The following is a 12,795-nucleotide window of genomic DNA, read 5'->3' on the forward strand; positions in this document are numbered from 1 at the left end:
AACAGCATGGGGGTGCTTCCCCTGCTCTGTGCAATGCAAACAGGGGCTGCTGAGCCAGTGCTGCCGTGTCTGTGCCTGCAAGGATGGGGCACCTGTGTGAGCTGGGGGAGAGGCCAGGGCTGCACAGGGGGGATGTTATTGGAAGCTCCATGATGACACTCTGGGACGCTGCCCTGGGCTGTCCAGCGCACTGGGGATGGATCAGCCCCTGCTCTGCTGCTCCTTCCCGTCTGCCCCAGGGCCCTTGCAGAGCCTCAGCCATGCTGTTTGCCCCCAGTCTGCCCACGGCCAGCCTGGGGCTGCTCACAGGGCTTTTCTGTGCTGAGCATTGGCCTGGGTGTGTTCTTGAGAGAGCCTGGGCAAGGAGCCTGGAGCCCCCAGGCCCTGGGCTGAGGCGTCAGCGCTGCCCCAGCAGTGCCCATGGACTGTCCCTGCTGCAGCCCCAGCACTGCCACCCCCAGGGCTGTGCCCGGCCCGAAGAGCACTCAGGCCCTGCAGCAACACCAGGGCCACCAGGGCAGCAGGGCAGGGCCACGGCAACAGCACTGGCAACACCAAGTGCTGCTGCTGCTGGGCACAGTTGCTGTGACAGCACTGATCTGCCCCAGCTCTGCACACAGACATTGCTGCTGCAGCTCCAGAGAAGGCAACAAAAAGGAATGTCTGCAGAAAACTTTGTAGGAGATCTTTTAGTTCCTTTAAAGCCACCGAGAGCAAAGCCCCTCAATGACACAGTCTGGGGACACAGTGAAGTTTGAAGAAACAAAGTGAGAAATGGCAGAAATAGTGGCCTTGGTTTAGGGAGAATATTAAAAAATGAAAACAGAGTAAAAACTAACCAATCCAACAAGAAGTATCAAAAATTACTTTTATGACAAGTGCTATGCAGAAATTGGCAACCAATTTAATGTTTCCTAAATTGTCCACTCATCAGTGTCCACACTGCAGCCTTGAGCTCCTGGTTCCTCATGCTGTAGATGAGGGGGTTAAGTACTGGAGGAACCACCGAGTACAGAACTGACAGGGCCAGATCCAGGGATGGGGAAGAGATGGAGGAGGGCTTCAGGTAGGCAAAAAAGGCAGTGGTGACAAACAGGGAGACCACAGCCAGGTGAGGGAGGCAGGTGGAAAAAGCTTTGTGCCGTCCCTGCTCAGAGGGGATCCTCAGCACGGCCCTGAAGATCTGCACATAAGAGAAAACAATGAACACAAAGCAGCCACATGATAAACTGACACTAACAGCAAGTAGCCCAAGTTCCCTGAGGTAAGATAGTGAGCAGGAGAGCTTGAGGATCTGGGGAACTTCACAGAAGAACTGGTCCAGGGTATTGCCATGGCACAGGGGCAGGGAAAATGTATTGGCTGTGTGCAGCAGAGCATTGAGAAAGCCACAGGCCCAGGCAGCTCCTGCCATGTGGGCACAAGCTCTGCTGCACATGATGGTCCCGTAGTGCAGGGGTTTGCAGATGGACACGTAGCGGTCATAGCACATGACGGTCAGGAAGAAATACTCTGCTGAGATGAAGAACATTATGAAAAAGAGCTGAGCAGCACATCCTTCATACGAGATGTCCCTGGTGTCCCAGAGGGAATTGTGCATGGCTTTGGGCACAGTGGTGCAGATGGAGCCCAGGTCGCTGAGGGCCAGGTTGAGCAGGAAGAAGAACATGGGTGTGTGCAGGTGGTGGCTGCAGGCTACGGCGCTGATGATGAGGCTGTTGCCCAGGAGGGCAGCCAGGGAGATGCCCAGCAAGAGGCAGAAGTGCAGGAGCTGCAGCTGCCGGGTGTCTGCCAATGCCAGAAGGAGGAAGTGCCTGATGGAGCTGCTGTTGGACATTTGCTGTGGTTAGACATTTCAACCTACAGAATGGGGAAAACACAGGGCAATGGAGGAAAGATTTCTCACATAAAAATCAAAGCAGTTTCTCACAAACACTTTCCTGCCACTAAACACCTCCCCGTTGTCTGTGTCTAGGGGACCTTCCTTCAACTCTGTTGCTGGAGCCCTGATTGCTGCTGGCCAATACTGTGTGAGGAGCTGGACCTTGGCCTGCAGGACACCTGAGAGTCAGCCCTAACCCTCCAGTCAGTGCAGGGGAACAGTGAGGGCAGGGGTCAGTCCTTGTGTTTGAATTTGGACAAGGAATGTTCTCCTGGAGCAGAGGAGCTGCCTGTGTGAAGGGATGGGGATTGCAGGAGGCAGAAAAAAGGATTTAGCTGCACCTGGGGAGAACAGAAATTCCAGGGAGGCAGGAGGATTGTCTGAGGCTTAGTGCAGACTGAGGGGAGCTGCTCTGTCCCTCTCTACTGTTCCAGCTGCCCTGCACTTGCACCTTTATGAGATCCACTCCCGTGTTACCCTGGACAGCCAGGAGACACAGCTGAGAGCAGAGGGATCCCTGGCACACAAAGTGGCTCCTGCCTTTCCCAGAGTCGGGAGAGTGGGCTCATTGCCAGCCTCCCAGGCTGCCCTGCTCAGAGCTCCCTGGGCACAGGGAGCTGGGACACCCCATTGCTGTGCTCAGCCTGCACAGGAGGAGCCCAAGGGCTGGGCCTGGCCCTGCAGCTGGAACTGCCATTGCAGAGAGCTCCTCAGCAATGCCAGCAGCACCTGGGCAAGGCCCAGAGAGAGAGAGAGCATGAGGAAACGTCTTTCCTTTCCTGGCAGGGGCCAGGCAGCAGGGGTTGGGCAGGGCTGGCCAGGGAAAGGCTTTTCTTCAGAGATGCCCTTCATCTCTGGGGCTGCTCTGCCGGCCCAGGAGGCACTGAGGGCCCCAAGCCCCCGGGCTGAGGGCTGTGCTGGCTGTGAGGGGACACAAGAGCTGTGCTGCTCAGGGCAGTGTCTGCCCTGCAGGGCAGGCCCGGCAGGTGCCACATCTGCCCTGCAGCAGGGCTTCCCTCAGCACTGTCTCCCTCCCTGCCTGCCCACGGCTCTGCTGCTGGAGCTGTCCCAGCCCCAGCTGCTCCTGTGGCCCCGGGCTCCTTCCCTGCCAGAGCTGCCAGAGCCCAGCCCAGCCCCTGGGCCAGCCCTGTCCTGCAGCTGCTCGGCCCTGCAGGGATGAAAAGAACAGCTCCCCCAGCCTGGGCATCATGGAAAGGTGATGCTGCATGGACCTGGAAGCTGGCCAAGTGCAGGAACTTGCTGAGGTTCCCAGGAATACTCAGGGTGATGGTTTAGGAGCCTCAGCCCCTGCTCTGCCCTGCACAGCTGAGTTTCCATTGCCACCAAGCTGAGCCAGGGAAAAGTGGGAGCACAGATTCAGAAAAGCAGAGACCCACGCAGGAAACTCCTGCCCTGAATGTGCTCATGACAAGTTCCCTCAAAAGGGCAGCCCTGCTCTGGAGCACATCCTCCTCCTCCTGTGCCACAGAGAAACTGGGAGAGTCCTCCTGACACATCCCCCAGGCTGTGGGGTGTGCTGGCTTCAGGAGATCCCTCCAGGAGCACAGGGGACATTGCCCTGAACCCACACACTCACCATGCACGGGGCTGTGAAGATGCTTCCCCAAGTGAAGTCTCAGCTCAATGTCTTCCTAATCCTGATTGCCTTCAGCCTGTCTCTGCCTGGCTCCTGTCCCCTCAGTGCCTGCAGGCAGAGCCCTCAGCCGTGCTGGGCTGGGAGAGGAGCTGGTCCTGGGAAGAGCTGTTCCTTTAAAGCTCAGCAGCGCAGACATGGCACAAGGACTTTAATGAGCCTCTTGGGGATTAGGGGTTGTTTACATCAGACTCGGTCCTTGAGAGTGTCTTCAAATAACTTCTCAAGAACTCAAACTTAAATTGAAACTCTGAAGTTTCTTGAAGTTTTAATGGGTCCCACTGAGAAAGTGTCCCCATGTTCCAGTTAGAGCAGAACACTGCAGGCAGTGATGACAGCTGGGGAAAAAGAAGGCAAAGGTGTCTCTGGTGCTGAGCAAATCTGGATGTGTTTGAGGAATGCAAAGGGCCAAGGCCTGAGCCCCAGCCCCTGGCCAGGCAGATCCTGTCCCTCCCTCCTTGCCCAGGGCTCTTCCCGGGATGGGCACTGGCATGTGGGGATGTGCAATGGCAAGGGCAGGAGCATGAGGCGGCCCCTGCCAGGCTGCTGAGCAGGGACAAGGAGGCAATGAGGCCCCAGCCCTGCAAGGATCACTTGTCTCCTGCTCCTGCCTCAGGCCCAGGGCCAGCAGCCATGGCCAAAGTGCTGCCCAAGTTGGCTCTGGCAGGGCTGTCTTGCAGCTGCTGCACATGTCTGTGCCCTGTGCAGCCCAGGCTGTCCCACGGTGTCCCTGCCCTGCGCCTGTGATAAGTGAGAAGCTTGACTAGACCAATATTCAAGCAGCAATCAATTTATTATTTAATATGGTAAAGTATGAACAATACAGCACTGGGTGCAGTGGGGTAAGTTTTCCCTCCAAGTGCACACTGATAATTGAGGCTTACAGGTATTTATAGGGGTACTCATCAGCTTTATCGCAGTTTCTATTCCAATTTTTAACCATCAGCAGTTTCTATTCCCAATTTTTCTGTTGCAATTGTATACACTATTGTGATTTAGTTTTTCTCAGGATGTATCCCAAAAAGGAGTATCCCCAGATGGTGGTGGTCCAGTATCCGAAAGAAGAAAGACGGATCCCATCTGGTGGAGTCCAGCTCCCCAGATGTGTGTCCACCTTTTGGTTACAGAGACTATAAATCTAACAGTGATGTCCAGCTTCCCTTGGTCAAAAATATAAATCCTCGAGTTGATGTTCATCTTCCTTTCTCAAGCTGCTTTTCTCTTTTTTGTTGACGTGTGAGATAAGCATGTTTCCTTTATCTATATTCCAAAGCTATAGTTTAAAGGATATGAGCAATATTTTAAAATTACACTTCAAATGGTTATTATTGCAGAGCTCTTTAAGCCTTAAGTACAAGCTAAGAACAACATCCTTAACGCTTTAATTCAAATGCTCCTCAATCAACCAAGGTTAATTGCAAACAAAAGATAGGTTCAAAGGCCTTCTTCCATGCTTTACTTCCCTCAGTTATTATAAGAATTCACAACTGTCCCATTGTCGGTCTCCACACATACCGCAATCACAAATACACACATTGCCTGTTTCTACCTGACACGAAACACATCTTTGTATTTCATACGTGTCACAGCTGGCACTTGAAACACTGCATGTCCTCTGGGCAATACAGTATGGGTGATATTCCGTCTTCCAGAGGCTGCAAGATCAGCTTCGCAGGGCATGGAGGACTCGGCCTCGTATGTCGGTGCTCGGCTGGCTGTGCTGCTGGAGCTCTAAGGAGAATTGATCCTGGAGGCTCTGTCTGCTGGGGCCACCCGAACAAGTGGGAATTTTCCTTTTCTTTAAGATTTTTCTTTTCTTCTTTTCAATTCTTTATCTCTATTGTAAATAAATAAATTATAGTGTTTATGTAAGTCTATCTATTATTATATATTATAGATTACTGTAAATAAAAAAATTCTAGAATGTGTTATGGTACACAGACTGCCAGAAGCATTCCTTTGCTGCCCAGGGTCTGCAAGGCAAGAGGCAGGAAAGGGTGAAAAGGAAGCTTGTGCATAGCAACAGAGCAAGCTGAGGGGTTCCGAGGCCCTGAAGGGGGAGAAAGGTGCCATGGCTCAGCCAGCTGCCCAGGCGTGCAGTGTTGCAGGGAAAATGGCCAGAAGCCTTTAGGCCTTTGGTGGTTCTGCTGAAGCCTTTGTGCTGCCCACAGAGCGGCTGGGCAGGGGCCAGAGCTGCGGGGATCCCTGCCAGAGCAGTGCCTGGAGATGGCCACAAGCCCTGTGCCGGGCAGGAAGCGCCATCCATGGCCTCCTGCCTGTGTGCTGCTGGCTGCCTTGCTGAGGGCTCCCAGGTGCCTCTGGATGGGGCTGCTCTGGAGCTGCTGTGGGGCTGCGGCGCTGCTGCCGGGCAGCTTGGCCGGGCTGGGGCAGCCCCTGAGGGGCTGGGGAGCTGGCAAGCCCTGAGCAATGGGCTGTCAGAGGCCACAAGCAGCTCCCTGGCAACCACCTTGATCCTGCCAGAGTTGACTTGCAAGAGGGATCCTGGGCACTCTGGAACCAACAGCATCAGTGTTGGAAACCCAAATGCAGGGAAATCTCAGACCTTTGGTCTTGTCAGCAAAGCTTAGAATTAAACACAGGATTTGATCGGAGACCTTGGAAAGGGCTTCCAAACTTAGGTGCTAGAAGCGAGAATGTGGATTTCTAGTTTATTATAGCAGAGACATGGGGAGGAAAGTTGAAGTGGAGGAAAGTTTAGAATTTTAGGGCTGAAGATCTAGAAAAAGTAAAAGTAGTTACAATGGTAAACAAGAAGTTTAGGATGCAGTGCTGTAGGTTTGTGTGTCATGCCATGATTGGCTAAGGAAGCTTACACTGCAGCATGAGTCCATGAGATGAAATATTGAAGGATTGGCTGCAAAACATAAATATCCTTCTGGGCAATGTCTTCTTGGACAAGAAATCCTTCAAAGCTCTTGTAACTACAAGTCTTGCAGGCCTTGTGAGCCATGCAGTGCAGATGTGAGCCAAACTCACCCTTCCTGTCTACGTAGAAGAGAAGAAAAAGCAATGGCATCATCTAAAAAACTCAGGGGTCCACTCTCTAGCTCGTTCCAAACTCCCTCAAATTCCCCAAAGTGGGATTTAGCCACAAAGAGATGACAAGGACTCTTAGTCCTGGCTCTTTGACTCCAGAGCAGCTGCTTTAGAATCTTTCACATAAGCCTGTGTAGTCATGTGCCAGAAATGTACCATTTGAAGAAACTTTCCCAACTGACTTGCATGGAGGTTTGTTTGAAGGGTATTTGAGGAGAAAGGCTCCCAGCAGAGGTCTGGGCTTTGGCCTAGCTGTGTCCCCTGCTGATTGTGAAGTGTGCCATCAGCTGCAGGGCTTTCTGGGCTAAAAATATCATCAAGTCACTTGGACTTGCTCTTTATGGCCTCTAAGAGCTGGACCCAATTTCGGGGCACATTTCGAGACCTCATCTGTGGGTGGATGGACCACCTAGGATTTTCCCATTTGCTGGGAATGGTTCTCCAGGTCCCTGGTGTAAAACGGGGCTCTCCAGCAACTGCGCATCTGCAAGATGATAAACAATTGTCTTGGTTTGAAGAGAGAGGTGTCTGCTAATGAAGGCAGAAGGCTTCTCTGAAATGGAAAATGTAAATCCCCTCCCTTCAAATGATACTAATTTAGAAATTCAAATGCTCTCAGGGAAAGATACGGGGATAGGATTGAGCCCACAGAGCCGGGCAGTGTTTGCTGATGGTCTGAGCCCTTCCTAAAAATCCTTTGTGCGCTGTCTTAGACACCTGGGGCCAGGGATTCCTTCCAAGCTGGACCACTTTGGCTGGGCTGGGGGCGGCCCCAGGGCAGAAGGCAGTGTGTGTAAGGGCCCTGGGTGGCACGCTGCAGCATGGTCTCTGTGCCATGGAACGGAATCCGGTGTCCAAGGGCCCGTTGTGACACTTGGGAAATAGAAGCTTGCCTGGCTGCTGGGAACACACAATGGGGCAGAATGGGACAGAGCGGTGCTGTGAGGAGCCCCCGCACAGCGCACTCATTCCTGTCTGACCCAGAGCCTTTCCAAGGCGTTATTCCTGCAGCTGAGCTCGAGGCCAGATCACAGGACTTGGTGATCTGTGGCCTTCCCAAGGCTTCTCTTCTGCAGCTGCCCTCGAGGGCAGAGCGTGGGACTTGGTGCCCCAGAGACATCTTCCATCTCTGCCACCAGTGACCTCGAGGCTCAAACACAATCCTTGACAGGAGTCTCCTGTCCTTGTGGCAGGAGCCCTCGAGACCACAGTTCAGGACTTTCTGTCCTGCAGCCTTCCCGAGGCTTTTGTCTTGAAGATGCCTTCCAGGCAGGACTGCAGGACTTTGTGGAGAGCTTTGTGGACAGTTGGCTAGCTGAGAAAGGTCACGTCAACATAATGCTGCTGGTTAAGCTTGAAGGGGACAAGTATAGGAGTCAGTAGTCAGTGTCCAGTGACAGGCAAGGACATTGTGCCTTTGGTGCAATCGCAGGATAGGGGATAACATCTTTGGCAGAAATATGAAGAAAAGTTTCAATAAAATATCCACAAGAATGCAGAAGTAGGCGTAGTTGGCTGATAAGTTACTAACCAATAGTGAGCTCGCCTTTGCAATATGTATGAGCCTCATTAACACCAACATAAAGATGTGTACCTATCAATAAAGTTTGAGATTTGCTGATCACTCATATTGCGTGCTGCATTTCTCTCGTCCAACCCAACAACATGGTGACCCCAACGACATGATATCGGTAACGGCGACCAGGGTGGATCGGTGAAGGAGCTCGGGTCCTGTCGCAGCAAGGACGGCGAAAAAGCACCGCTGAAAATGGGGGAGGTGCCGCGCCCTGGCTGACTCAAAGGAGATCCTGGCTGATATGTGCTGCCGCGACCTTGTGGGGCTGTAACAGCAATGACGTTATTAAAATGGAAAGGCAAGCAGCATATGATTTATTTACTTGCTTTTTAAAAAAGCAACAGGTTAAGGGCATAGATTTGCAGAAAGATCTTCCTGGGTTATTAGCTTACAGGTATGCATAGGGATTCTTCCAAAATCCTCATACAGTTAATGAATTGAGTGACGTAAGTTTGGGCATAAGCTCTGGGAGGCCGTTCTAGATGATGATAAAATTGCAAAGAAGTTAGGCAAGTTATGGTGAGTGGTGCATAATGAGTTAGTACAATATCAGGTAGAAAAGAAGGCTGCGCAGCAAGCTAATGTGGCTCATGACAAGAATAAAAGTTATGGGGATTGGTCGGATTGCCAGTTACCCCTTGCCACATCTACAGTCATCTTGCCACCAACATCGGCTCCTGCTTCAAGCAGCAACTCACCCCCCATGTGTGCTGTAACAGCATCATCCGCACCTCCTGTGCCCTGGCCAGATCCTCCATCTCCCCCTCCTAGCAATGAGCCCATCCCTGGGGCAGAGAGTGACCTTGCAGGGGCCATTGCACAAGAGTGGAGGAAGGCATGGGCAGCGGTAGCAAAAGAGATCATGGATTTGGGGGATAGTGAGGCTATGGCAGCAGCTATGGAAGTGGCTTGCCCCGTGGTGTAAACTCCTCTGGATGGGGGTGTATTACAGGCAGCAATTACTGCACTAGATTGGAAACTGTTGTCGCAGTTACGGTCCACAGTTAATCAGTTTGGGGTGACCGGTGAGCCCACAAAGCAGATGCTTGACTATACCTGGGGGACCCAGGTGTTATTGCCAGCCGATTGTAGAGGAATTGTGAAGCTAATCTTTACTCAACATCAGCAGCTTCTGCTTAATGCACATTGGCAAGCACTCTGCCAGGAGTGTGTAGCAGTGGTACGGCAACCAGATGACCCGTTACACAGAATAACCTTAGATGAACTATTGGGTATAGGGGCTTTTGCTTGAACAGAAGCGCAAGTGTTAATCTGTCCCGATAAATGTTGAGAGGCTATGCGACTGGTGTGACTGGCTATAGACAGGAAAAAAGAACCAGGCGGGGTTCCCTCATATATGGGTATAAAGCAAGGAAGAGATGAGTTGTTTGGATCTTTTATAGATAAGGCGGCCACTGCTATCAAGCAAGCAGGAGTCCCTGATTATAAGAAGGGTGCTTTCCTGAAACAATGTTCTCTACAGTATAGCAACGAGGCTACAAAGAATGTGCTAAATACCCTAGGAGCTAATTGGTCTATAGAAGAAGCTTTAGAACATATGGCAACTGTGCCCGTAGGGAGTCAGGCGATGTTAGTAGAAGCTATCAAAGAGCTAGGGATAGGATTAAAGGAGCAGGCAGCGACATTGCAGTGTCAGGTGTTGGCTGCTCTTGCGCCCCTACAAGCAGCAGCAACAAGTAGTCCATGATCTCCATCTACTGGCCGATTTAAATGTTACCGGTGCGGAGGCATGGGACATACCCAGCGAGCCAGCCAAGCAGCTTCCGTCTGGTGCCACAGTTGTCACTCAGACATCCACAACACCAGAGCTTGCTGATGCTGCTGGGGAAACATGAAGGCCAGTGCGAACAGCCGCCATGCCCAGACACAAGTAGCAGTTGTCAACACCTCAGCCCAGCCCCCCTTCAACCAGCAACCGCCGGGAGCCTCGGGCTGGATGTGGCAGCCTCAGTAGCGGTAACATTGATGACCACCCAACCAGAAAAGGTCCCGACTGGAATAAAGGGACCAATCATCATTGATGGGAGCTTTGCTTCTGGGACAATCATCGGCCACCATGATGGGATTATTTGTTTTATCTGGGTAATAGATGCTGATTTTACTGGGGATATTTGTGTTATGGTACATTCTACTTTTCCACCAATACAAATTGAGAAAGGACAGAGGATAGCTCAATTAGTTCCATTGGAACAAATGACTAAAACATTACCCCCTCATCAATCACAGTCCAGGGGGGAACAGGGCTTTGGCTCCACTGGAGGACTTACTCTGTTAACAATGAATTTAAACAATCGGCCAAAACGTGCTGTATTGATAGAGTATCAGGGTGACTGTTTATCACAGGTTTGGAAGGTTTATTAGATACTGGCGCAGACCTCAGCATTATCAGCCCGGATTGCTGGCCCCACAACTGGCCGTTACAGCCAACCACAGTAGCAGCTGCCGGGGCTGGAGGCTTAATGCTTGCAAGGAAATTACCCATGTTATCAGTAACTATAGACGGAAAAATTTTATGGAATGTTTTCTCAGTTGTGCCTTTGCCCCCTACCGTGCAGCGCCTCATTGGTCGGGACATTTTGGCTCAAATGGGAGTAGTGCTGACAAATGAGTACCCTGTGGGCTAATGGCCATTGCGTGGACTTTCCCAATCCCACTCATTTGGAACACGGACACACCAGTGTGGGTTAAGCAATGGCCATTAAAAAGGGAAAGTCTGGAACAAGCACATGTACTAGTACAAGAACACTATGAGCAGGTTCATTTACAGTTGTCAGTAAGCCCATGGAATACCCCTATTTTTGTTATTAAAAAAAAATCAGGAAAGTATCATTTACTACAAGATTTACGGGCTGTAAATGAACTAATGGAGTCTATGGGAGCCTTACAACCAGGTTTGCCTAACCCAGCCATGTTGCCAAAGGACTGGCCACTGTTAATTGTGGATCTTAAGGACTGCTTTTTTACTATTGCTCTTCACCCTCGAGACACTCAGAGGTTTGCATTTACCTTACCGGCTTTAAATAGGGAAGAACCAGATGAGAGTTGAATGGAGTACTCTTCCACAGGGCATGCGCAACAGCACCCCCTTGTGTCAGCTGTATGTTGACAATGCTTTACAACCTTTGCAACAGGCCTGGGCCAAAACAACCATTTATCATTATATGGATGATATTTTATTTGTGCAGCCGCAACGTTTTTCAGGTCAACAAATTCAAGAAATACATAAGGCCCTGGAACTACATGGCTTGGTTGTAGCTCCTGAAAAAATTCAATTATCTGCACCCTGGGAATATTTGGGTTGCGCCCTTACTGATCAGGTTGTTACCCCCCAGAAATTGCAATTGAATATTAAAATAGATACATTGCATGATGCTCAAAAGTTACTTGGTGATCTGCAATGGCTGCGCCCTATTGTGGGCATCCCAAATGAGTTGTTAGATGAACTTCGACCTTTACTAAAAGGGACTGACCCAGCACAACCTGTCCAAATAATCTCTGAGCAGGTTAAGACACTTCAGCAGATATTGGGCAGTGTGACACAGGGCAGTGTCCGGAGACGAGATCTTAACCTCCCCATACAGCTGACAGCTGGGTGTGGAACTAAATTTTTACTGGGTGCACCTATTCAGCAAAACAGAAAAACGGGGGAGCAGTGGGCCTTAGAAGGGATATCTCCTCCACTTCAACAGCATAAAACACTTCTTAAAAAAAATTGAAATTTTGGCTGACTTGCTTAAGAAGGGTCGTGAACGGGCATTACAGTTTATGGGAAAGGAGCCTGATCAGATACGGATACCAATGAAGAAAGATACATTGACCTGGTACCTGATAAACAGTGTGGAATTACAAGAGGCCCTGTTGAGAGCTGGAAGCGTGATTGCCACTGATAATATTCCCAATATACCATTGAACTGGGTAGGGCAGTGGGGTTGGATTCAATGACCAAAAGGATCACAGAAGCCCCTGTCGGAGGCTATAACAGCCTACACGGATGCAGGAAGAAAATCAAGAACTGCTGCATTGACCTGGCAGGAAAAGGGACAATGGCACCATCAAATTCTCCAGGCTTCCGAGTTGGACACTTTACAAATGATGGAGCTATTGGCTGTTGTATGGGACATGATGCATTTTTCGGGGCCCCTCAACATAGTGACAGATTCTTTGTATGTTGCAGGAGTGTGTGAGTGAATAGAGGATGCCTCTATAAAAGAGGTTCAAAACAAGAGGTTACATGAGCTGTTTATTCAATTACAGAGGGCGAATAAACTGAGAAAACATCCCTTTTCTGTTATCCATATCAGAAGTCACAAATGGGATATTGTTCTGGGAGAGGGTAATGCATGAGCAGATAAGTTAGTCTCAATCACACAAATGACTCCAATTCCAAGGCAGACTATGGCCAGAGAGGCACATTCCATGTTTCACCAAAATGCAAAGGGCCTCCATAGAGAATTTCAGATATCTATGGACAAGGCACGGGCAATAGTCAAAGCCTGTCCCATATGTAGTCATCATAATGGGGGCTGCGGGTTAGGTCTGAGAGTTAACCCAAGAGGGTTGAGTACAAATGAGACCTGGCAAATGGATGTCACACGTGTTGCTGAG

General features: G+C 50.5%; 1 protein-coding gene across 1 annotated transcript; it reads right to left on the minus strand.

Moving 5' to 3' along the window:
- Positions 1-904: 904 nt before the first annotated feature.
- On the minus strand, positions 905-1,837 carry LOC131096525 (olfactory receptor 14A16-like). Its single transcript, XM_058044864.1, has one exon. It carries the CDS (start codon positions 1,835-1,837, stop codon positions 905-907), a length of 933 nt encoding a protein of 310 aa, XP_057900847.1.
- Between the last annotated feature and the right edge of the window lie 10,958 nt (positions 1,838-12,795).

Source organism: Melospiza georgiana, unplaced genomic scaffold (assembly GCF_028018845.1).
Source record: "Melospiza georgiana isolate bMelGeo1 unplaced genomic scaffold, bMelGeo1.pri scaffold_51, whole genome shotgun sequence".
NCBI classification, from domain to species: Eukaryota; Metazoa; Chordata; class Aves; order Passeriformes; family Passerellidae; genus Melospiza; species Melospiza georgiana.